Below are 27,027 nucleotides of genomic sequence, written 5' to 3' on the forward strand. Positions count from 1 at the left end.
ACATTTTTATTATTGACAACTCACCTCTGTGGAATGTGTCCTATAAAAAATGATGTTGTGCCTGATTTGAAAGAGTCCCTGCAGCTAGGAGTGGTCAGCTGAGGGAGTAACAGGGAGTTCTAAAGAAATGGTCTAACAAATAAAAATGAAATTTCAAATCCTGGTTGAGCACTGGGTCTGCATTGGCAATTTTAGTCCATGCTTTTAGTTATCTTTATTAAGACAAAACTCTGAAGGAGTTTGGGGATTTGCCTGGTTTTTCACTAAAGGGCTTTTTTTGCCATACTCCAGTCTGGTCTGTTTTCTCATCATAGTTAATTATAAACATCTTCAGAAAGGAAGTTCTGTCTATTTAACAGATTATTCTTTGATCTTCCCAAATAAAAATTAACATTTTATATTAATTTATTTGTTTAATTCCTCAGCTGAATACCCTACTAAGTGAATAACAGCTCAAGAAACAGCTGTGGGAACTTCTGAGTGATTTTTGGATTCACATTTGCAAAAATATTTGTAATGTTCCAGAGTCACCTCTAACATAGCAGCAATTTCATTTTTCTCTTTCATCTGTATTATTCTACTTTATACCCTGAACTTTTGCTCCTCCTTTGCCTTTCTAAACTTAAATGGACTATTCTAATCATGGTACAAAATGTTTAACGCCCTTCTTTATTGTCTGTCATAATAATGTTGCATATTAACATTTAGTTTAGAAGTTTGTTGAAGCAGATGATCATTTCTTTTCACTGCTTAATTAGATGCTTTCTGTCCCAGCTGCTTGCAACAAAGCAGTATTATTCTTCTCTATAGGTTTTTTTCCCTTTGGAATAACACAGCTAAATAACATATTCAGGTTCTCTCCTAAAGGAAACAATCATCCATAACACACCTGTTTTTGAAAACAATCCTGTCATATCCAAATTCATAGTTACCCCATCATGGCCAGTTTATAAAATACACAAAGTACCCATTTTCTCAATACCCTTTTTATATTAAATTTCCACTAACTGTTCATTTTGTTATATTTTGACCAGTATTCTTTCTGCTGTCTGAGGAGCTACAACCTTGTAATTACAGTACTTGTATCTTTTTTTTTTTTTTTTGGATGATACTATTGCTGACTGCAGGTTTCTTAACTTGAGAGGGTCCCAATCCTTCCATTACACATCTTGTATTATTGCTTGTTTATGTAGCCTATGCAAAAATCTTCTTATATAATTATTTCTGACTACACCCTAAAAGCCTGCACATGTTTTCCCAATCTGCCTGTAATATTTATAGCTGATTCCTTTGCTCTGTTAGCAGTGAGAACTGTGGGGTAAATTAACCCTACAAAATGCCTTAGTTGTGTAAATAATACTGACCTCTTTGGCTTGCTGAGATGGTGTGTGAGCTAAGGAAGGCTGTTGCCACCTATCATTTTCTTGTTCTTGTCATAGATTTGCTTTCAAATACCCATGTATTCTCTTCAAAATGTTTCATCAACACTGTGTTTTTCTAATAGTCATTGGCTAAATATGAACAAATTCATATAATCATTGCTTAATATGCATATTTGTAACAGCTGATGATATAAACATAATCTCAGAAGTTCACCAAGGGTGAATGCATCTAGCTGAACATACCACCTCTCCTGGAAGTGGGGGCTTTTCCCACATCCAACACCCTTGTAACTAGCACTGTCCTTTTTATTTCTGTGTAGCTGTGTATTATTAACATATAAGCAATAATACTATATGAAACAGCCCTCTAAAGTAGGCTGCTGGGTTGATTATATTTTTTCTTACATTCCATGTAGGACACAATAGTGCCTTATGTTTGCACAGTTGTATAATTTTTGTTATATGCAACAAGGTTTTGTTTTCATAGTGACGGTGTGTAATAACTCAGTATTTATGTTTATTATTATCATGTTGGGCTTTAATGGGCTGATCTTAAGAGTACTCTGCTTGCTCGACACCCTCCTCCCACCAAAGGCTCACAGGATCTGTAGCCTACAAATATACATCAGCTTAAACTAATAAAAAAAGGTATTTCTCACACAGACTATCACCGTGTGCAGCATAATTTTCCTTGGAGAATTAATTGGTGAATGCATAAACATATTCTTAATATTTGGGAAAATGAGATTACACAGTTAAATGGAAATGTGTTTGTGAGATCTGGAGGGAGATAAAATTTGCAGTAGTTCTCACACTTTACCCCTATCTACCAGTATTATCTGTATGAGAAGAAATGCAGGAAAAGCAGTTGGGAGTAATAAATCCTGAAAGTCTTCCTAAGAGGAATACAGACTCTCTCAACTACTGTACCTCATTGCATCATCTGAATGCTTCAGGACTCTGGGTAAATTTATTTTTGCAGCATCCCTGTGAGGTGAAGAATTGCAGCTACAGCCTTTTCACAGTTTGTAATTGAAAAGCAAAGGAAATTTTCAAAGGTTAAGAAGCATGTGGTGGAGCTGAGAATTGGAAAAAGAGTTGTCGAGTCTAAAGCCAATGTGTCAAGCACCAAATTATTTTATCACTTGGGATTTTTAGCTGCTTTCTGATTCACACTGTGGCCCAGTCAGCTTCTGTTGCTGAAATGGTGGTATTTTCATTCATTTCTCCATGTTTATTGGTGACAATATGGTAAGATAAGCTTATTTGGAGGAAATTGGCTATGGTCTTCCTTTTCTTATTTTCTGGGTGTGTTGGTGATAAACCCTGAGCTGAAGAGAAAAAAATCCTTCAAGCAAAAGCATTTTAATCTTTAATTCAATCCTAAATTATAGTGCTGGAATTGTTTATAAGTGTATAGTTTCTATGTAATATTAGTTGTTCCATTTTTACAACTAAGTTTCTGTTAATGCTACACATGAAATAATTACAGTGAGCTGCTCATTTGTTTTTAAAATTAATTCTTTGCTGGTCTACATGAAGATCTCCTTCAGCTGCAGGAACAGAAAAAGTTTCCTGCTGATGATGTAGTTTTCTACAGTAAATACAAACTCTTTTATAAAGAGATAGCACCCATGCACCGCGTTCCTCAACCAAAGCATCATAAACTGTCCTCCAGAATGCCCTACTAAGAGACTGAAATTTGTAAGGAATTAGGAAAACAAGGGATAAGGATAGGAGTGGGAGCTGAGGCTGCTTTTTTCTGTAGATGAATGAAACTTAGAGGCTTCATTTCTCTGTTTGGCAGCTGATGCTCATGATTTGTGTGGTATATGTGTGTGTTTTAACTCAGAGAATGGAAGACTCAACCCTGCCTCTTACGTGTGGACTCAATCCTCACCTCTCCAAGGGGATTGTGTGTCAGCTTTGGCATAGGCCAGATGCAGTGGATCTTGGCAGCTTAGACTGCCCCTTCCAAGCATTTTTATATAGGAAGAGGAGTGTGCTGGCCAGTTTCAGAATTCTAGCACTGCTTTTAACCATGAATTTTCAGAGTGCCTTCTATCCAGTTGTCAGTTTGGAGTTTGGTTAAATATCCATGATAAATTAAGTGCATTTCTCAGGGCTGTGTGGCTATGAGAGGCATGTAGGGTGACTTAAGAACACCTGAAGATGCATATTAGCTTTTTAACACATTGCTCAGCATTTGGTACTCCCTGCAAATTTATTCTACAAAATGGTGAAGGGTAAGACAGGTGAGACCAAATATTTATCTCCGTTTTGACAGGAAGGTGCTTTCAGTCAATGCTGCCTGTTCTTTGTCTTCCCATTCTTACTCCCATGCTTCTTGTAGGTTGGATGATATGAAGAAAAAGGAAAGTGCCAAAAAGTATCACCATTATAGTTTGGATAGTTTTCAGTTGACATTTTTTCAAAACCTTTGATTTTGATTTTCTGGCAGTGTTTAAATTTTGGTGCTTTTATACTAACCACTGGAAAGTTTTATAGATTGAGCCTCATACTCAGATACAAAAACTCAAAAGGTGAGAGCTGAATCATCCAAATTTTAAAAAATCTGGTTAGCAAATGTGTGCTTGACACTGATGTGAAGAGCAAATAGGAAATCTACACAAATGCCAGTTAAATTTTGAATGGCCAAGACATTAGGTTATGGGTTCTGACACAGCTGCTTGTCTGTGAAGCTGAAGGCACTTAAATATTTAAGCGCTCTTTAAGTTTTTAACTTCAGTCATTTCATTGCATTAATCCTTTCCCAGACATAATTAAACAGGTGATGAAAAACAAATTGTAAATAACACAGTTGTCCTGTGTGTTGGCAAGAATAACACTCAATGGAATTCATTCACATAAGTAGTGGGAAACAGATTCATGTATTTCCTATGCTAGAAAACCTTAATATATCAGTTATGGGTCATCAATAAAATCATGGAAATGACAGTGTGCTTTTAAAATCCTAAATAACAAGATACGCTTTGAAAGAATGAGGCCAGCTCATAAAATCAAAAGGATAACATAATAAATAAAATTCCAGAAACCTGAGCATGTCTGCTACAGCTTTGCCCTCCTTCTGACTGTGGTGTTGATGTTGGCAGGCAGTAGGCTGTGATCGACAACTTGGGAGCAATGCCAAGGAAGACAACTGTGGAATCTGTGCAGGAGATGGTTCAACATGCAGGCTTGTGAGGGGACAAGCTAAGGCACATGTCTCACCAGAAAAAAGTAGGTTGCCAATTGATCCTATGATAATTTACCCTTGACTTTGTTTTCTGCTTGTATATTAATGTACATATTGCAGAGTATTGACCTTTTCACTATATACTTGTTTGCAGCTTTTCCAAAGCTACTTATTCTGAAGTCTGTGCTAGATTAGTCTATTGAAATTCCATGAGGGATACCACACATTAGAGTATAGCTAGGAAAGAATTTGAGATATGCATTTTTTTTTAATAGAGCCTACTCAATTCATTCTATCAGGAATAACTATCAAAATGCACATCTTATTTTAGAGGGTATCCTTGTGTTGCAATATATGTAATGCTGCAGCAATGGTTTTTAATCATGGAAACATCACATAGATGTTTTAATGTAAATGGTGGCCTGTGATTAGAAATGCCTGGTTTTCAACTTAACTTTGCTATTTTTTATGTGTCTAAAGATATATGAACTTTAGAAACAAGTTAACTACTTGTAGGGTACAAATAGCACAAGGTGAAAGGGAATAATACTTCTCCTTTTGTGTTTGGCTCAGATTTTGCCATTCTTTCTCAGAATAATTAACATTTTACTGTAACTCTTTCGGTCTCCCTTATAAGGGAGAGAGAGGAGTATCAGAATTAGACCCTTTACTGGAGTCCTAATAATCTGGCTAGTTTAAAATCCAGGCAAGGCTTTGTCACACTGAGATTTGTCTCTGCCACTTGTGCTTCCCAACCTCACAGATGATGCTCCCTGTAATCTCCCAGCATAAATCCTGTGTGTTTCTCATGTGAGAATCTCATATGTGAGAGAGCTGCCTCAGAAGTATTTTATCTGTTTCTGAAATCTCAGTGTGGATTTTTCATGTGTATTTGTCGGATGGCGATGGAGCCTTTGGGGTTCATGATCTGGTGTGCTTAAAGTCACTATTAAAGTTCAAATGCGGGCAGGTATATTTTTTAAATGGATGAAGCACCTGCCTTTGACAGCTGCATTTATTTTAGTACTATTGTAGTTCAGCCTGCAAAGATTTTGCTTGTGTCCTGATTTTGCAAAAGCTGTTGAGTACTGAGTCAATTAATTCTTACTGGAGTACATGTAAATATTTCCATATTTATTTTAACATCACTGCAATATGCTTCATTATGGATGTAACTGAAAATGCAATCTATATAATCTTAATGCTTGTTACTTTGCAGCATGATTATTTGCATTGATCTACAGGGCTTCATGTTAGGTTATCTTACACTGTGCAGGTGTGTAATTTCTGTAATTCAATACATAAGTATTGAATTAGGAAGGGAAACCTAAATTAAATAGTGAATATTTTCCAAATCTTTTAAAGTCACAGAATAATCTTTTTTGCACAAGTCAGTGAGCCTTTTTCTATGTATCAGATGGGCTATCAGTGTCAGCCTTTGCCTTGCCTTTACTAGAGGCCTTTTTTGGTGGATGGGAGAAGGTAGTTCAGTAATTTATAAGGTGTTTATTCTGAAGCACTAAGCAAATTTCTTGCATGTTTACAAAGAGCTGAAAGAGTTATAATGAAGGTTCTCTTTTTATTCCCTTTGTCATATCACATATTCAGAGCTTCTGGTCAGCACAGTGCAAGCAGTTGTGAAGCAGTAAGGACTGGATATTTTTCAAGTATTACCATGTTGTGTTAGATACATAGTGATATATATACACAAAATATCTCTTCCCCTCTCTGTGGAGGTCAGCCAGGACACACACAAAAAAAGGAATTTCATCATCTATTTCAGTTTTACAGCAACAAAAGTTCTCTTGAAAAATTATGTCTCCTGGGGACTCAGTCTAAGGCAATCCAAAGTGTACTTGTTGGATTGGCAAACACAGATGGATAGTTTGTGATAAGTGAAAGAAGAAAAGGTCATGGTTTTTTGCTGTTTACTGTGCATGTAAGTAAAGACAAAGTGGTTAAAAGGATATGGTTATGAAACTATCATTTTGTGACAGAAAATATTTATTTCACTTATGGTATTCTGGCATAGGTAAGAGCTAACTACAGCTGACAACACCTGGTGGAAGGTCTCCCATTGCCTTGATCTGGTTATGAAGAGCACCCGTGGTTCACTGCTTTGTCATAGTTCAGTGGCTCTTGAGAGATGAAGACAGACTATTCCAGGGAAAGGTGCCAGTTTATGTCAGGATTTGGGTTTATCTTGCTTTGCAGTAAACTAGATTATATGAATGAATTAACATACTCATAAGCAAAACATGCTACTAAAGGCAAAAATTTTGATGATTTTCTTCATATTGAAATAGTGCCAAAATGCTTTTTGGGTCAAGCAGTTTAACATTATGGAAGCAGTGCCATATAATCAGCCTCTGTATGAATGAAATGTGGAAATAAAGTCATGGGTTTTTGTGCTAAGGTATCAGTGAAGGGAGACACAGTATCTTCAAATAGTCATCTGGAATCTTTCAGAACTGGTGTTGAGAAGGAAAATACTGACACGTGATAGACATGTATTTAAGAGGGAGCTTGTAAGGTTGTGAGCAGGATGTAAATTTTATTCTGAAATGAGGCAAATTAAAGAATTGGAAGGAAATCAAGAGCCAACAATTTTATTATGAAAAAAAAGAGACATAAAGGGAAATAAAAGTGCCTACTTATCTTTGTCCTTATTTTTAAAAAGAAATCTAGTCATTGACAGCAAATGATTTCTCATAAAGGACTCACTTTGTTTTATTATCTTTTTTTATATGTTTTTACATAAAATTAATGCCTGCCTTTGATCTGAAAGCTAAACAGCACTGAAAGAAAGCTTACTGTTTTGCAAATATGAAATGAACTGTCATTTCAAAAGTTCTTTATTTTTTCCACTAACACTTAATTGCCATTGAAAGACAAAGTAAGTTAGACTTCTGCTAGCAAGCCAGATCCTAACTTTCTGGTAAAATGATTAAAGGTTTGACTAATGATATTCAAACAAAAACTGTAATAGGTTGTAAAATGTACCATCCCTTTGGGAAATGAGATATCATGGGCCTGATGTTTCCAATAGTATATGCATGGAACTCCCATTAACTGTGCTGCACTTTGTGCACATGGAAAAATTGTAGGATTGGGCCCTGATGTCTGCTTTCTGCACCATTATTGGCAAGAAATGGTAGGAAAGTGTTCTGGTTCTGATACCAAGGAAGAAGAAAAGATGCTGGTTCTGAAATTAACAGAGTGAAGGTGAAGGCACAGACTTCTCCTAGTCTGCTCTTATTTGATTCTCAAGGTGTTTGGTAACTTCAAACAAAAGTTTTTCAATTCTAATAGCTTTGTAATTGAATTTATTCTCACCATGTATTTTATTTCCTATGGTACTTGTGTAATTTACCATTGGTCACTTATTGTCACTTCTGTATGTTATCATCCCCAAGCACACTAAACCAACCCCCTAATTTCACTTGTCTAAAGAGATGCCTTCTGCAAGGCTCTCTGTTCAGTATCATCAGCTGGCTCAGTTTTGTGACAGCTTGTTAACTCACATCTTTCTCCATTTTTTAAATCAATGGAGCTAGAAACCCCCATTGTCAAAATCTCCTGGTACTTCACTTTATCTGAATGAGGTTTTGCCAAAATTCAAACTTTCCATGCCAGGTGCTGAATATTTTGAAGAAAATTCAGCCAAAACAACTCTACATATTCCAAGGACACAGCAGAGGAAAACGTTGTCTCCCACTGTCAAAACATACCTGAAACCTTTTCTCTAATATTATCTTGACAGCCCCCATTGTTGGACTTGATCTTGGATCAGGGATTTGAAATTTGGCAGGCAATGGTTTTCTGGACATGAACAAGTCTTTTGCAGCATCTGTGAACATCAGTGCATATTTTACTACAGCCCTTCAAAACCCTTCTCCTTCAGGCCATGGAGAGGCTTTGGGGTTTTCAACAGAAAAGGACTTGCAGCAGCTACTGAGTATGCAGTCCATGGGATCAGACTAGAGCAAAGCACCTGTAATGCACATAATGTGGATGCTGGGTCTTCAGCACCAGTTATTTCAGTTTATAGATCTGTTTAGTTTGATTCGATTATTTGGGCCTGTTATAGGTAGATTGGAAGCTTCCTCTCTTACTTTCCTGATCTATCTTGTCTTGGAGAAATTCCCACATAAGAACACGAGCCATTTCATTAATTATTTTGCACTGCATTTCTCTGAGATCAGAAAGATCTTGCTTGCTGTGTGTCTTTGTACATCTCCACTGCATACACATTTTAGAAGAAATCCAGAAGTGGAAAGAAGCAAGTATAAAACTAAAATTAATTGAGGCTGTAGTGTTTGTGTCAAAAGCAGGTTGCCACACCATGGGAATACTTATTTGACAATGCCAAGAAGTGGCACTCTCAGATGAAGAGGCAGCCTTGAGTTGTCAGACCAGCAGATAGAGGTGCAGAGGAGTTGTAGAGAGTGAGACTGGAGATGGAAGGGCTCAAGGAAAAAGATGTGCCCAAAATGACTTTGCACTGTGCCTTTTAGAGTCAGTAGCACCTATCTAGCTCAGCTGTCTCTTAAAGAGTATTTGGCTTTGCACAGATTGCTATCATTAGGTAGGCCAAAACATACTTCAGCACAATTGTCTTCTAGAATTATGCCTAATGTTTGAGTGGCTGAGAAGAAGCCATTGCACAAAGACTTGAAGCATTTTGAGCTTTTTAATTCCCTTGGGATGGTAGTTGTTCCTGGACTGCTGTTCTTTGTACTTTGAGGGCTCAGACTTTCGATCAGAACTGGAGGACCAGTAGATAACTACTGAGCAAATACATGGAAAGAAACAGTTTTTATTGGCGTGACATAAACCCTCTCCCCTGCTGTAAAAGGAGAGAGGGAAAAGTCCCAACTGGCCCATTTGTGAAACAGTAAATGGGTCCACCATGGCCCACATGGAAAAATAAATAAAACCTGCTGAATTGGATTGAACTCAGGAATGTGGCTTCTTTATTTTGATCCTGGGGATTAGCTCCCAGTCTTACCATAGCAGGGAGTCTGATCTTGCTCTCACTGAAATCCAAAATCTAAATCCACATTAGCACTGTGTAGAAACAGCATCAAACCTTCCCATGTAAAGGGAAAGCAATCTGGGAGCTTAATCAGCAAGCCCTGTGTGTAGTGTGTGCACACAGTTGGTGAGGGAGTCCCTGGGTTAGAGCAGAAAGCCCATTGCAAGCAGGTGCTGGAGGCAGATGGTCCACGTGGCCTTGAGATCCCTGCAGTGAGAAGCAGTGTTAGAATAAGAGAATATATCTGTTTCTCAGTTTTTAGAGGTGAGTTTTAAGACTCTCAAATCAGATTTTCTGCATGGTCCAGGTGATTTTGGGATTCTTTTCAGCATTTGATATGACTCAGAATTTAATTTTCAAAGATATAGAATTAGTATAAGATGGGAGAAAGATAATTGGAAATTCTAAGTATAGATTTTGGGGTAGCAAATTCCCCCTTTGTTTTCATAAGACTGTTTTGGTTTTAACAGTGTAGATCCTACTGATTTAATGGGAACTGTGCAGCATAACAATTTTTAAATGGGTTTACAGGGCTTTGAGTTGCTTTATGAATATGAATTTTATGCTTCCACTGAGAATGGCGATGTTAGGAATATATGGGTTTGGAGCCAGGCTTGGACAGTTGTAACTACTGTTTTGTAGGAAGTTAAAGCTGTCCTCAGGAGAAGGTGGAGTATCTTAGGTCAGCTTTGTACCATGTTTTTCCAGTTCTCCATCTCAATTCAGAATTCCAAAATCTACACTTTTATTTTTTCCTATAATTTACACCATCTCATTGAAAGACTGCCCTTGGTCATAATTATCTCAGCTTACAGGGCTCTCTTGCTGTCAGACTTCCTGATAGGTCTGTGAGGCTGCTGAGGTTGAACATTGCTGTGGTGATGAGTTTGCTTATGTCCTCTAGTGCAAATAAAATACTTTCTAGCAATATTGTCTGCTGCAGAGAAACACCAAATTTAGCACCCCCATGAGACTTTTGGACCATATCAGGGAGTGTGTCGGTGAGGGTGGAATGTCTGTAATACTGTTAAAGGAATGTGAAGCATCCTGAAAAGGGATCAGCAAGGCCTGCTGAGGGGAGAACTCACAGTAAGGAGGTGGAGGAAGCTCATGAGAACAACCACGTTTGTTCTCAAGAGGAGCAGCAGCCCTACACATCTCTGAACATCTGCAGATCTGAGCCTCAGCCGTTCAGCACTCAGTGCCCTTGGTTCCACTTCAAAACAGCAGTTCCATGCATTTTCAGTATTGGTCACAGTCAGACTCTTATTTGAGGTTTTGTGCTGGAACTGCTGGTTGGTTGTCAAAACAGGATACAATTCCTGACCAAGTAGGGACAGATGGGCCCCTCAAACCTGCTTTCTCTCAAGTACTGTGAAGCACATACAGATTCAGTAGTTATTTCCTTACTTTAAAGATATACACATCCACTGCCTTCTGGCTATCTTTAGCAATTTGCCTGATGAAAAACCAAGATGCAAAAAGATATTAAGTGGTTCAGTAGTTAATGTTTTTTCCAGGGCTTCTTAACTGTATTATTGTTCTTACTGTAGAATTTTGCACTCTGGTGGAATACCCAAGTATGAAATTAATAAAGATCATATTTTATTACATCCAAAATAAATTGTTATATTTAAATGACCTTCCTAGAAATTGGCGATATAAAAACTGTAACATAAGAAAGTGTTTATTTCAGAAAAAAATAATTGCAGTATTTGCTTGAAGTATCCTGAGCTTTTGGCCGGATTTCATACTTATGCTAAGGAGATGTAAACCAGAAGCTGATAATTTAGCGTCTACTATAAAAGGGTCTGCTTTAAAGTGGAAAGAAACATTCTTCAACTATTTTTTAGTTAAAACAAAACTCAAATATCCTTCCTCTAAATGTTGTATGTGTAATTCTGGAGCCAATTTATCACTGACATTCAATCACATTGCTTTTTAAACTTGTAAAATTCCCTCTACAGCAACCCCTGGATATATGTTAATGCCATCACTGAGCAGAGCACCCTCTGTGGGGTGTCCCTGGAGTGGGTCCATGGTTGCAGGTCTTGCCACAAAGGTTTGCAGTTGAGTTGTGATAGAAATGGGAGACAGCACATTGGTACTTTGCTTGGCCACTTCCTTTTCTGGATATCCCTATCATGCTCTGTGCATACTCTTTTCTTGCTGGCAGGAAGGACTCCAGTCTCTTGATTTGACTGCTAACTCAGTTTGCTTGGGCAAATCACAGATTTCCTACATTTGAGATGGAAAGTAAGAACTTTTTGCTTTTGTAAAGTGCACTGAAGCAAGTGTGTTGTACATTTATATCCAAAGAGGCCATTCAGGCTGCCAAAAGCTGTTTTGTATTGACATGTCCTATTTGGCCTGGTTTGGTTTATAGTTAATTTTAAATTGAAACTCTTACTGGAAGGAATGATCTTATACGGTAAGTTAGATGCAGGCACTGTGTTATAGCACATATATTATAGCTAATATATGTATGCTCTTAACTGGTCTGTAATTGGTTAAAGGTTAGTGTTAAGTAGATGATTTATTTCCTGTAAGTCCTGCCACTTATTAAAGTTCTGACCTGGAGCAGGAAATGAGGTGTGGGCAAAATGAGACTGAGCAGCTGCAGATTTTTGCAAGGGGGAAGTACTACTTAGCAGATTCCTTATGTCAATTTAGTGATTAGGAAATAAAACTAGGACAAGAGAGTGTAAATATGCTCCTAATACAGTACTGACATTTCAGTTGTTTTTGTTAATAGCAAATAATTTTCCTGTAGCAAGAAAGATTTACAAGTCCATTTGTAGTTCTAATAGTTGCATAGCATAGCAGGCAGACTGAGTATGCTGTACTTAATAAAATAAAGTATGAATATTTTAATAGAAAAAATTGTGAAACCTGTTGAATATTTTCTTAGACACGTTTGACAGTTTTCAGTCTAGTTCTGTGATGTGCAAATTCCCTTATGCAAGATAACTTCTAAAACAGTTCTTTAATTTTCCTAGGGGAAGAAACTGTGATTGCTGTTCCACATGGGAGTCGCAGTGTGAGAATTACCCTAAAAGGACCAGCACACCTTGGTATGGCTGAGCTGTTTTATGTATTTATTCATAGGCAGAAGATAAAAACAGAGCCTTGAATCTGAACTTACACAAACTTTAGAAAGCTGGGTAAGATCATGACCTTGATTCCTCTTCCCATCTTTAATATCCAGCCTGGAGATAGTGCTATGGAAAACTAGAAGTCCACTTAGTAGAAAGAAATAGTATAATATACTGGTGGTTTCTAAATTTATTTAAACCAAGTAATTCTTATAAAAGATGTCTCAAATATGGTACACACTTAAATTACATGTAAAGAATTGCATCAGAACTGCTTTCAAAGAGTTATGTGTGGGATTGATAGCACAAGATTTCTGTTAAAGAAGCTGAGATAGTGTAAATAGTCCAGCTGAATTCACACTTGGCCAGTGAGAAGTGTTCAGGGAGAAGCAATGTAGGTAAAAATGAAAATAAAATACATAAAATAATCTAGACAAGTCCTGTTTCCTTGTAATAATTTTGGTCTTATGTACCATCTATAAGGAACAGCTTGCTGTTGTTAGATGTTTGTTTCCTGGTATTTTCTATAATGCTGATGGCAGCATCTATGGTAATTTCTTTACGATTAGTCTACTTTACAGAAAGAAGTAGTTGTCTCAATGATTAGTAAGACTGACATACCAAACAATGAAATAAACCATTCCTTTAACATTTTGAGTGAGTATTTATTTGTGAAAGTGGAAGAGACAATCTGAATGAGAAAGAAAAAGGACTCAGATTCGCAAACACAAGACAGAAATGCATTTTATTTGAAAATTACACATCTGTTTTCTTTGAAGAATATATTGCAATTTCTTTCAAAGCAAAAACTGAATAAGAATTCCACTGTAGAGCAGCTCCATAGAGACAATAACTTACAGATATAACACTGATATCAACAATATACTAAGCTTCAAATAAAAAATATTCATGGAAAATTGTTATAAGGCTTGTGTGAAGCAGTGATCCTGACCAGTTCAGGTCTTTCTTAAGTGGTTCTGCAGAAGGAAGTTTTTCTTTCAGCTTTGTATGAGGAAAAAATACTGGGTTCAGTGGCTCCTGGGGGATTTCTGGAAAGCTCCTGAGGAATGCAGCAGCAACTTGGTAACTAAGTAATACATGGTCCTGGCTTCCTGCCCTGGGTGGTTCCATAAAGAAGCTGTGGCTTGGCATTACCTTTGTTAGCTAGGTCTCTAGCTGGGCAAGAAATGAAAAATGTTGCTTTAACCACTTCCCCCAGCACATCTGTTTGCAAATCTGTGAGGTTTGAGACATTTGTTACCTAACATTAAAATGACAGGGATGAAAAACAAGTAAGAACTAGTATGGGGATGGAGGGTGGAAATTGTTTCTAGCTTTGTAGCCAGGTCTTGAAGAACCAGCAATCGAGGGGATGTGCTCTGGGACAATATTTTGTCTTTCTTTTGCACTGTGTGTATGGTGGGTGTATGTCACTTAACAGAAAATATCAAGTGATATTCGGTCTGCAGCTTCATTGACTACTTGGTGGATATGCTGGTATAATTAAAGGCAGAACTGAAAAAATAATCACCTATAATCAGAGACTCCATTTGTCAGATGTGTTCTTTCTGTCTTGGAAGAAGTTCAGTTTAACAGCTTGAGCAAGGAACTGTTTCTTGTGGCATTTTATACTCTCTCCTGTTGCCAGTCTATATTTGCACTTCATGTAAAGTCAGCAGCAAAAACAAATGCTTAAAGAACACTATGGAGTGTTTGGCATTTTCCCCTTTATCTTCTGTTCTGTTGTGCTTCACCCTGGACTTTATGATCTGCTCTTGTTCCAGGGAAACACAGCTGCTGGATTAATAAAAAATGGAAATGTGGTTGCAGATGTAGAGCATAACAGATTTGAGACAAACGGATTTGTTCTGAACATTGTTTTACAATCACCAGCTTATTGTTTTAGGAAAGGCTGCATTTCTTTGTAGTTGGTAAGAAATAAGAATGTTTGCGGGTAGGGACACTTTAAGACAAGCAACAGATTGATCAGAGAGGTGTTACTCCGGGTTCTTTGCAAATTTGTCCTTCTACTTTTGTCAGCTTGGGTTTTCTGAATGATTTGGTGGAAAAATAACCTAATGATCTGGACAAAGAGGGTTAAGAATAAAGTGTTTCATTGTGTTTTGTTTCTATTTGGACTGTATTAGAGCTTTTTTAACAGTTGTTTTAAGAGCATCAAAAGAAATACTGAAAGTTCCCTGAAATTAATCCTTCAGCAGAAGAAACAGGAAAACCAGAAGCTAATATTTTTACAAGTGGCTAATGCTAGATAACCGAGTTCATGAACTTAGGGAGGTTAAACTTAACTAACAGGAACTGAAACTCTTCCCTTTTTGTCAATTTCTTCCCCACATGCAGTGATTTGCATTCCTTGGCAGGGTTTAGCTGTACATCCACACACAGCTTTGTCTTTTGACAGGTAGAGGAAGACAATGTTGCTTGCCTTTTGAAAAGAATGTGTCTTTTATTTTGGGCCCCTATTATCTACAAATTAATCTCATGGAAGAGTTTCTGAGTAGCAATATGATTTCCTCCTTTTTGCACTGGGGGCAGAAGCTATTTTTCTGGGAATTTCCCACCTGCATCTCTACAGTGAGGTATCTGCAGTGGGTTCCCTGAGCCAAGCTGTCCTACTCCTGCTTGCCACTAAGAGTGTGGGAGGCTTTTGAGGTGGGTCTTTCCTCCAGAGCTGGGCAGGCATTTCCATTGGGAAAACATTCTTTTCATCAAGGTAAGGGAAGTAACATCAAGACAGACACTTATAGGTCTTTGGTACCAGTGGTTATCTTGGTAGGCACAGAAAGAGGTGAGTACTCAAGAGAACTACCTGTTCATATGACTGCACATCTGGAATCCTAGAGACACCCCTCAAGAAAATATTTCCCCAACTTAGGATGGGAAAGCTTACTCCTGAAGCCCAACTTGACACCGCTCCAGGATTGCAGGACCCTGCAGAACAAAAATATTTGGTGATTTCTAAACCTTGCCTGTAAGCCAGCTGGTGAAGCCTTTGTTTCCAGTTACTGCTCTGAAATCAATAAAGAGTTTTGGGTTGGGTTTTTTTGTTTGTTTGTTGGTTGGTTTGTTTTTGTTTTGTTCTGTTTTGTTTTTGAGAAACAGCTCCCTAATAAGAATTATTATGTCACATGTGTTATATATACTGATGCTTGGTTTCCCTGCTTAGAAGGCTGTGATGAGAAGCATTATATACTACAGAGCAGGAATATATTGCATGAGAGGTTATCAGTGGTGCTGTGGAATAGCTCTTCCTCTCCCTGAGTGACACACTCCTGGGACAATCTGAGCAGCTGCTCTAAGCTTCTCTGAAATGACCTCTAGAGATACAGATGCAAAATAGACACATGCTTTGGATTCAAATTTAGTTTAGCTCTAAAACAAATCTATGTCACTTCTCAGTATGTTGTTACATTGTTGATTGCTGAACAATATTACTGGCTTGTGCTTAGAAAACTATAAATATTTTTTTACTAATGTAGTTAGGATAAAGGCTGTGAATTAATACAACTCAGGTTACCAAATTAAAATATTTAGCATATTTTTGCACAAGCCAGAGGTCTTGCTTTGCAACCTTAGGTGCTAGCTTCAAGGATCCTCCTGAGGATCCTACTGGCTTTATCTGGAGCTGAAAGTACTTGAAATTTGCTGAGTTGACTCTTATTCAACAACTTAGTCAACAAAGATAAGGTTGGTACCTTTCCAAGGAAGTTAATTTCTTCTAGAATTTCTGCACTTTCTTTGTTGGGGATGATACAGAATATATGTGTCTTAGAAGATTTTAAGAAACAAAGCAATAATGGTGAACTGCAGCCTTCAGAATATGTTTTCAGTGCAGGTAAAACCAGATGCACTTAAGCAAAATTATCCAGCCTGAATTAGGTAACTCTGTTTGAAGTCCAAAAAAGGCAAGGTAGTTGGAGAAAGAGGGTATTTATAGTTCATCAAAAAGGTCCTTTAAGCTAGCTTTGAGCTCATCTGAGATTGATGCCCTCCTCATGCAGTTCTCTGGTAGATTGTAACCAGGCCAGTGTGTTCCACTTCATGCACTTGCTGTGCCTCTAGACTGTATTATGCACAGCCCAGCATTTTACTTTCATTATGAGTCTCTTCCTTTAGCTTTGTCCACTTACAGTTCAGTTTGCTGGAGGTGACTCAGTCCTAAAGTGCTTCATCTGTCTTCTGGAGATTGTGGGCTGTTAGTTTAATCTATTTTCAAGGAGTACAGAACAGCTCAAAAAGGGTTTTCATCACCATCTGTTCTGAGGAAGACACATCCCCTCAGCAGTGCTGCAGCTCCCCACCTCCTGGTTATACTTTTTGCTCAGAGGGGAAATATTCCAAGTGGAGTTAATGACCTCTGGAATGGGTAGTGTGACATATGTGTTAAGGTGAGTGTTTGGTGAGTTTGACACCCTTCAGGCTTCTCTAGAGAGGGATTGCCGAAATAGCAAGGCTTCTGAGTCGCAGAGGTGTGGGGGTTGTTATTGGGTCTATCGATTCTATCTGTTCGGAGTTTCTTTCAGCTTATCCTGCTGAATCTATTGCTTTATAAGTGTATAAAACACTTGGTGTAGGAAAAACTGCCTCCTAAGTGCTTTTGGTATGAGAGAATAGTGTGTTCAGGCAGATATTCTTGTATTGACATGTCATGCAATTATATATCAGCCTATAATCTGAAGCAGCTAGTGTTCTCACAGGTATTCTGTGTGGGTTTTAATGCATGTATATGGCTGTTACTTGCAAGGAAATATTGTAAGTATTAATTCCTGACTTCCTTGAAAATAAAAAATATCCTGTTTAAGTTTACTATTTACATATTTCTTCTTTAGTTATAGAGTCAAAGACACTACATGGTGACAAGGGAGAGCACAGCTTCAATGCTTCAGGAACATTTGTCATAGAAAATACAACTGTTGAATTTCAGAAGAACACAGACAGGGAAATCATGAAGATTCAGGGTCCCCTTGGAGCAGATTTCATTATCAAGGTGGGATGTGCATATGCATAAATATGCAAAGATATTGCATATAAGGTACATGGAGCAGGGGTGTTGGCTGTCCATAAGCTTGTAGCAATACAACAGAATCTTTTAGCCAGCATCTAAGGAACCCTTATTGCAGTCCAGAAATAATTTGTACTAAGTATATAAAAAAAACGACTGTGCTACAAGGTTAATGTCTTTACTGTGCTGGAAAGTACCAAAGCATCTTCAATGGTAAAAATATCCAGGACTTGTGTTTGAAATACCACTGAAAGAAAAGTGTGATCCTGTGGGGTGGATTGGTGTTAATCCAATTGCAGACTGCCACCTACTGAATCTGAGCACTGCTGCCAGGAGCACTCTGGAATCTCCTTTAGACATTCTTAATCCAGCTATTGGCCATTTCTAATCCTTTTAAGTTTGTCTTCTCCCCAGACCACACTCTAATGCCTTGTGTAATACATACAGATATTTGCATGTAGAAGCATGTCAATATATGACTGCCAGATGAAGACAGTAACAGTTTTCCACTGGAAATGACAGGTGTTTCAGTGCTATCACACCACTTGGCTTTAAATGTCATGTTGTGAAATAAGACTTCCAATAGTTTTTATTTTGTGTCTCCAATATCACATCTGCCCTTAGACTTGCCTGACTGTGACCCAGTGTGCTTAGACCACTTATAGAAAATATAAAAGATTTTTCTAACAAAGAGATAAGACAGAAACCAGTCAGTAGCTTTGCCAGTCAGGGATAGATAATTAAATAGTCACATTATTACCTTGAATAATTTGAAAATCAAAGTAACATTTGTATCTGTAACTACTGGAAACTTAAACCCTCTGGAAAGCCTAGAGTAACAATTAAACTTATGCCTGATATCGTGTTACTCTCTGCACTGCTATTCTATATGAATTATGTTTTGAAATGACATGAACAGTGGAGTACAGTATGCACATGTCTTGTAACGGAAATTTCTTCAGACCAGGTACTCTGGATCAAAAGAAAGTGTGGTTCAGTTCTTTTTCTATCAGCCCATCAGTCACCAGTGGAGACAAACAGAGTTCTTCCCCTGTACAGTCACGTGTGGAGGAGGTAAGTAATGGCAATTCCTTAGGAGTGTTTACAGCTGAAGATTAAAAGTACCTGATGTTCTGCAAAGTACCTTTGTTCTACATTTTTATTGATTAAATATTTGTGTTTCTTTGCATACTGGTGGTTCTTCAGAGAAATAAATGACAGAGTAGCAAGTTGGCTAGTTTAGATAGCATGAGCATAGGTGGTTGATTTTTTTTATATCTTATATTACTGGAAGTCATGTTCTTCAATAAGGACTATTTGAGTAAGAGCTTAGACTAAGAAATAAAGATATGACATTCAAAGCAGAAAGTGACAACTCATAACTTATGTTTTGGGGAAGAAAAGAAATACAATCAGGTTTAAAAATAAGGAAAATCAAGAGATGAAAGAATTTGTAGTAGACATGAAGAGAGAGTTTTAGAACACTTAGTTTAGAAATTAGTTACAGAGAAGGAAGAAGTAAATAGAATTGATAGAGCAGCTACTGTCAATACCCGTGGCTGTCTGATCTTGGGCATTTAGTTCTGATGTTAGAGCAGTGGGTAGTGTGCTGTACCTTCTGCTCCTGGTTTAAGCACTACATCTTTTCCAGCAGTTAGACAAAGCTCAGCTCTGCTACTGCTCATCCAGCCCAACCCACTGCTTGTCATGTCTGATTCTGCAAAGAATGTGACCTCATGGCAGAAGAAGTGTTTGACATTGTAGACAGCTATTTCAGTTCAGCTCCCATTACTCAGGTTACCTGAAAAAAAGACTGGGATACTACTGATACAGGTGTAGTGATTTTCTTGGAGAGTAATGAGATGATTTAAATAATTACTTGGGACATGAGTAAAAAAGAGTGAAAGATGTTTAAAGCACAAGAAGAGCCTGACCATCCATTTTGGCACTTGTACTTCCACCTCACTTTAATCTGAAATGCAGACCATATAAGTATATAAGTAGTAATCCCTCAGGAAACCACTGTATTTTATAAGATACTTGGCCTCAGGAAGTGTGATTCTTCCTGGAATTGTGAGTGATAATACTTATACTCTGATGAGTCCATTGCACTGTATATATGATTTTTTTCCCCCTAACCTGCCTGAAAAGCGAGAAAATCTAAACCTTTTGTTTTTGGGTTTTTTTGTTTTGTTTTGTTTTGTGAGGACTGCATGTAAACACTGGATAATTCAAGAGAATTTTTCACTCTTGAAATTATTGTCTCAAATCCAAACTTATTCAGAGTGGTGTTATGGTTTTAAAATTATACCTAAATGTCAATTTCTTTGAAATTAGCCAGATTTTTCAATGCCCTACTTTCTAGCTGCATTGCCTCTAATATGAAACTTTGTGAGCAGAGCTTGGCACTCTTGGAAGTCCTGAGTAACTGGAGAAGCACAGAGACAAACTACTTGCTTACACATGGAACTTGTAGCACTGAGAATGACAAATTACTGAGGCATCCAGGGAAGTTGTATTGCAGCTGCCTGGCTTTAACCTGTTATCTTAAAGTAGATTTAGTATGCAGATTGTCTGTTTGGCATCTTCTACTAGCAGTAAAAGTTCCTCACAACAGGGACTTGGAACCAGAGTACCACCATTCCTCACTTGGATGCTGCTTCTGCATTTAATCCTGTAATCCCTATGTGTGGGAAGAGGGATTGTGATGAGCATCCCATAAAGCACAGTCAAGCTTGAATGAGAAAGAATGTTTAAAATTTGTGTTTATCTGGTTTGCAAGTTTGTTAGTACTCTCAGAACTTACAAAAACTGGAACATACATGCTTTATGCACTCAAATTTAGTTCTTCTCTATGGTAATCACTCTCATGCATGATGACACTTTGAATCAGCCAAGAGACACACAGATGAAGCCATTGGTATATGATACTTTGCATTTTCAGTAGACACGGACTTGTGCTCTTAGTTTATTGACTCTATTTGGATTTTAATTCTTGTGGTTTGAAGTTTTTTTACTTTTCACATACCAGAACATCCTCCTCCTCTCCTCAGTTTAAACCCAAGTCTGTTCTTTTGAATGAGTCTTTTTTTTCTTAGCCAAAAAAGCAACCTAGTGGTTTATAAAACTCAGATTCCTTCTTATAACCAGTTACTTCAAGTTTTCCTTTGTTGGCTCTTCAACTGGAAATGTTCTTGAAACTATTTCTTGGTTTTCTATAGTTTAACTTAGCAATGTTTTTAGATGCTTTTTTTTTGATTCCTCTGGCTTTCTGGTTTAAGTATTTATGGGTTTTTTAGTATGCATTATTTTATAATATAGCTTTCTAACATATATGATAACTCCTGCTTGGGAGAGGGCAGTTATAAATTGTGAAACATATAGTAGAACCTAGGTGAACTGCTCCAGTACCTAAATACCTGCCTCACATAAAAAGATGTCTGCTTTTAGTCTTAGAATATTATTAGAATAATGCACCAGAGTTTCATCTTGTTAGGACAGGTTAACATAATTGTAGTGCTGAATTGCCTTCCCTGGACATCTGGCCCATGTACACTGGTCCTGTGCAGTGCTCCCTTGTTTAAAAGCAAATTAATAAGATTAACAAAGGAAACTAATCCAATGTGCAGCACTTTACTGGGGAAGAGGGGGTAAGGCTGCTTTAATTTGGCTCCATTACCAAAATTTAACTTTGTTTCTACATTAGGTTATCAGCTGAACTCAGCTGAGTGTGTGGATATTCGGCTGAAGCGTGTTGTTCCTGACCACTATTGTCATTACTATCCAGAAAATAAGAAACCAAAGCCCAAGCTAAAAGAATGCAACATGGATCCCTGCCCTTCTAGGTTTGTAAAACAAATTTAAGTGCATGGTGTAGTCAGCTATTAAGCAACATACAGTCCTATTTATTTAATTTCAGGGCTTTTCATCCGTAATTCTACTTCATCTTGGTTGGTTATTGCATGCATTAAAAGGTGATGTCTGGCACCATGGCCATAGATCTGTGGCACTTCTTCAGAGCTGCAGAATAGGAGACTTTGCTTTATACAGATATTGTACATGTCAATTTTTCTGTTCAAGGACTACTTTTACTTTATGCTTTCTGCTGAGTGGAACTGCACTAGTACAAGGATTTAGTGAATTTGTGTGATGAGGACAGATTATTTGGAGGCTTTTGAACTTTTTGACACTGCCACTCAGGCCCAATCAGGATTTCTTGACAGACAGACAGTAGCTCCAGTTCTCAGTCAGTGTACAAGTTTTGCATATGGTTTAACTTAGTTTATTCATTTGTCTACATAAAAGTTTCATTCCTCATTTGTACTGAGGAGTCGACCACTAATTATTAAGGTTTGGGTTTTTTGGTTTTGTTTGTTTTGTGTTTTTTTTTCACTAAAATTTTTTAAAAAATATAATTCGAAGTAAATACACTTGTGGTACAAATACCACATAGTATTATTGCCAAATTTTAAAGGCTATAGTATACAAAAATTGTATTGAATTGCACCACAGTATTCCAAGCTAATTTTTGGATTGTCTGGTGAGGTTTCCTGGCTGTGCTAAAGAATCTTAAAATAACATCAGAGTATCAAGTCCCAGAACCTCACATTAATATGCCAGCTGGACAATCTAGAGTTATATGCAAGAAGAAAAGGAAACACTCTCAATGGATTTCATTTCCTACAGCTAAACTGTCCATTTCCTTTGGTTCCTGTAGAACATAATTGTTGATTGTCACCTCTAACAGTCATAGATGTGCAGACTTTCAAGTTTTTTTCCTGGAGAGTTATCACTGGTAATGTTCAGACTTCAGTAATGTTGCAAAGCTGGAATGGTAAAATGAGGGAGAGAAAGGGTGTAATGATCTCTTTCCTTGCAAATTTAGCTTATACAGAAAGAAAAAGGGAAATACTACTGGATTTTTTCTAGTGCTGGAAGTAAAGTTTTATACCTGCCTTATGCTGTGCAGTTCAAGTGAGCACCTCTAGAACGGCCCCAAGGACTTAGATAGGGTGGACCTTGGGATGCATTTATTTCACTGCCACTCACATTCCTTAGCCATCTTTGTTCCACATATAAGTATGTAACTATTTTCTTGTTAATAAAATAGCACAGACCTAAAGGATCACTGGTAATAAATTTCTCTGCTGAAAGCTTTCTCATTTTATTTTTTTAATTTTTTTTATGGTATGAAGTGGAAAAAGTATGGTGAATAGGTCTCTGTACAGAAAAAGAAAAATTATTCAAGTTATGGTTTGTCATAAGGGTTAAGTGTATTGAATGTAAGATTCCCCTTTTTCATGTTGGGAATTGCTTACTTGAAGCATGATCACATAAAAATATGTACTTGATGTACAGTCTCTGGTATGAGAAATAATTATGCAATATTTATTTTGTTGACAGTGATGGATTTAAAGAAATCATGCCCTATGATCACTTCCAGCCACTTCCTCGGTATGTATAATCAGGATACCATGTGTCTGCATTAGCACAATTTTCACTGTATATATTTTGAGTACTAAGATCATAGAACATCAGATTTTTGCCTCTACAGGTGAACAAGTTTATAACAGTCTTACACACATTTTTGAAGCTTGTGATTTATTCCAGTGGGCTCTGCATGAATAACTAAACAGTAAGATCTTAATGTGCTCTTCTTGAAAGTATCAATGCAGAAGACTTCAGAATTAGGAGTTGTCCCCCTAAACCTTCTCCTTCTGTAGTGCTGGGAAGAACATCTCCTTCAAAGTGCATGTATTAATTCTTCTTTTAACAGGATTTTATTTGAAGGAGGTAGAAAATTAATGTATTCTTTTATAGAATAGGTCTCCCTATGTCACAGGACTCTAGAAATATTTTCCCCTGAGTGGTGTCATTCTTCTGCTCTCATTTAGCCCTAAACCCTATCAATATCAGGGCAGATAGGACACTTTAAAGACACTGAGTTTTCTGAATATCTATTGCCTAAAATGAAGTCATTAAGGCACAGTTAGCTGTAACTTTTAACTTTTTTTTTTTTTTTTTTTTTTTACTTTTGTTTGTTTGAATCCATAGCAAGAATGTAAAACTTCTTTTGAAGGCTTAGATGTTTTGTAAAGATTATTAAGAGAAAAAGGCATTGAGCCATATTTACTGTTGATTTAAAGAATTATAGCTGATGGGGTTAGATGCATATTTATCTGTGTTGAACCTCTGCTTTATTATGTCATGAAATGAATAATGTGTATTTTTCTAAAGTAAAGGTATGAAGCAATAAGAATGAAATCATGGACTCGCATGGCTCAGTGGAGCTACTGATTACAGCTGATAAAAACATCAGAGTTTATTTCTGTAGCAACTTACACTTGTTGAGGACCTGCTGTCCAGTGATGTGCTTTGGCTTTCATGCATAGATTGGTATTTTTTCCTCTAAAGCTTTCTCCTGTGAAGTTCCATAATTATATTCTGAATCTGTCCTCTTTCATTTCTTCTGCCAATTCTTTCTACTTCAGATCTCCTCTGGAACTCAGCACAATTTATTAAGAGTATTTCATTGTCTGCACCACTAAGGGCTTGGAGACCAATTGGAAGAGAAATTTAATCCCCCTTTTTGTGCTTTACTGTGCTCTGAATGTTTACATGACACTGTGGTGAGATTATGTCTGTGATAAAGTTGTGGGCAGGTTCTCTTATTTCAAACACTGAGAGTTACAAGCAAAGGTCCACCTCATTTCAGCATCTCTGTGTGTCCTGTCAGAAGGCATCATTGTCTTCCTGGGTGATGCTCAGGACCAAGAATGGACAAGCAGGACTCAAAGATGGTGCCATTAGGAAAGAGAGAGATGAAACTGGCTGTGATCCATTAGGAGGGGGCATTAAGAAACCCAGTGAGGATGCTGCTGGAATTTCTGAAAGAAAACAGCAGCTGAAACAGCAAGTTTGTACACTTGTATCATGAGGTGAATCTGGTCCAGTGTGGACTCAAGTCTTGCTTGTGTAGCAGGATTTATCTTCCCTGTGCTGTTGCCTTTCAATAACTGCAACACATTCCTCTGTGCCAGCTCTGCTGGGGCTTCTTCTGCCTTTTCTTTTTACTTTTTCTATTCTTACCTGTTTCTTACAAGCTAACCCAAGACTGATCTGGCAAAGCAGGCAGACAACCAAAAGCACTGTAGCTATATTCTTGAGCAAAGCTGTGCAGACTCCTTCACCTTGAGCAGCAGTCATACATCACACCTCCTGCATAGCTCAAGGGCCATGTGGAGGCTGCTCTGCAGCCCTGTGACATTTACCACCCCTTTCCCATCCACGTGAGGAAGTTGTGGGAAAGTCACGGTGTATGCTGCAAGATCTTGAAAGAGTTCTCCTGTGGCTGGAGTTGTAATTGCCCCACTGAAATATTTTTACAGATGGAGAATTCTTTTGAAATAAATAGAAAAATTTCCCAGGATAAAAATTTTCTTTTAAAGCTTTTGGAATGCCTCCATTTATTTCAGTTTTGTTGGACTGTTGAGGATCCCTTGACAGCTGTGGGTTCTGGAAAGTATCTCCTTGACTCCTTGCCCAAGACCCCCTCTTTCCTCCAGTAGCCATGGACCTCATTCCATCTTGAAAATGCTTATGGGAGTGTGGAATCTGGAGTGTATTCTAAACTGATGAGATAAAGAAAAACAACTATAAAACTTCATGCTATAAACACTTTTGAGGATAGTATTACATCTAGCACATAGAGCCCTGTGTATATATAAACCCAGGAGCTGCTAATTCATTGAACAGTTAATTGCTCTTTAGTTCCTGACTTTTTCTAAAGAAAATGAGGTAGTGTTGATTGTTCATTTAAGTCAAAGAAAAATGTAACTGTTACTCTTCAAATGTTTTTTGACCTTGTGATATGATATCAGTATCTGTGCAAACAGATTTATTCTGAGTGTTTTGGGGTATGTACTCTGTGATTAATGTTCCATGGCTTGCTTTATGTTTCATACTCATTCTTCTGTTGAGCTTAAGCATGATTAATGTTTTTGTAAGCAGTTTAATGAATTGCTTAAAATAGGAAGTGTCCTCGTTTTACCTGGTGCATCACAGAGCAAGTGGGTAGTAATTACTTCAATTTACCTTTGACTTGGAGGCCTTTGCTACATCTACACAGAGATTATGACTTCTTTATGAAAACTAAGTTACTCCTTATGAATTGTTTTTTGGTGGCATATTGTAGTCCTTGCTTAGCCCATTGTTTATAATGGATATGATTTTTTTCATGGTCCTTTCTGAGCCCCTGAAGTTGTAATAGGTGTAAGTTATAAACTAACAAGACATTGATGTGATGCAGGACTTAGCTGATTATTTCCTTGGACTTAGCTTTGATTTGGTTGGGGGATGGAAAGAAACCAAGAGATAGGAGGTGAGGGGTGAGGAAAAAATTCATGGGGGTCAGTGGAACCTACAGACAAATGCTATTATTAGCATTATAGCTTATTATCTCTAAAAATGTCAGGACTAGGACATTATTTGAGTTAGGTTTTTGTTGAGAAGTGATTGCTTAAGTGTACATTCATGGTAAGACCAAGAGATAAATGAAAGACATTTTGTAGCCCGAAAACCTCCATGTAACTCTCCCTTCAGATGGTACAGCAATTTCAATCTTTAGTTAGGTCTAAGATTGTTGATGGATGTCCATTCCCACCTAGCAAGCTGTTTATCATCCCTCTGTTGGAGGTGTGAGCATTCCTTTAGCTGTGCATCACCCTGTGTCAGGAGGAATCAGCTTGGTTAGTTGAAGCAGCTGGAATGGATGAGCAAGCTGCCTTTTGCTTGAAGAAAGCTGGAAAGTGTGAATACAGTCATTCCACTGCATTTTAATGAGGCTGGAAAACTCTTGCTGAACTGCAGTGATGACCAGCCAAATGGTACCTGTCACAATTTTAATTTGTTCACAGTCATTATGGATGAAGACAGTTTGAAATGAAATGGCTGGGTTTACCCCAAGCAATTATTAGAATTCCTGTAAAATTTTTTTCCAAAAAATCTTACTGGTTTGTTTTTTTTTTTTTTAATGAGTAGTCTGATGATGTGGGGAGTGATGAGCAACTGTGGGTAGTAACACCCAGTCAGCACAGCCAGATTTGTCTTTGGAGTCCTTACAATCTCAAGTACATATGTTTTCTTGTGTCTGACAATGATAATAAAGAATATCTGTGACCATGTAAATGAAAAATGTTCTATTTAGATGATTTAGACAATTTGCAAGTAAAATCACTGTATGTTTAGGGTCTTTGAATCATGTATGGGAGTAATATTTCCAGTTATTTGGGCAAATA

General features: G+C 37.5%; 1 protein-coding gene across 2 annotated transcripts in view; it reads left to right on the forward strand.

Annotated features, from left to right (window-relative positions):
- The window catches only part of ADAMTSL3 (ADAMTS like 3), a 177,415-nt gene that overhangs the window by 99,063 nt on the left and 51,325 nt on the right, over positions 1–27,027 (forward strand). For both annotated transcript variants that reach the window (XM_030456756.1, XM_030456757.1), the window contains exons 7-12: positions 4,496–4,622; positions 12,616–12,690; positions 17,559–17,716; positions 18,694–18,805; positions 21,438–21,576; positions 23,135–23,185. In XM_030456756.1, the coding sequence (XP_030312616.1) occupies positions 4,496–4,622; positions 12,616–12,690; positions 17,559–17,716; positions 18,694–18,805; positions 21,438–21,576; positions 23,135–23,185 (662 nt within the window). The remainder of the gene's footprint in view (positions 1–4,495; positions 4,623–12,615; positions 12,691–17,558; positions 17,717–18,693; positions 18,806–21,437; positions 21,577–23,134; positions 23,186–27,027) is intronic.

The sequence above is a fragment of the Calypte anna genome, chromosome 10 (genome assembly GCF_003957555.1).
Source record: "Calypte anna isolate BGI_N300 chromosome 10, bCalAnn1_v1.p, whole genome shotgun sequence".
NCBI classification, from domain to species: Eukaryota; Metazoa; Chordata; class Aves; order Apodiformes; family Trochilidae; genus Calypte; species Calypte anna.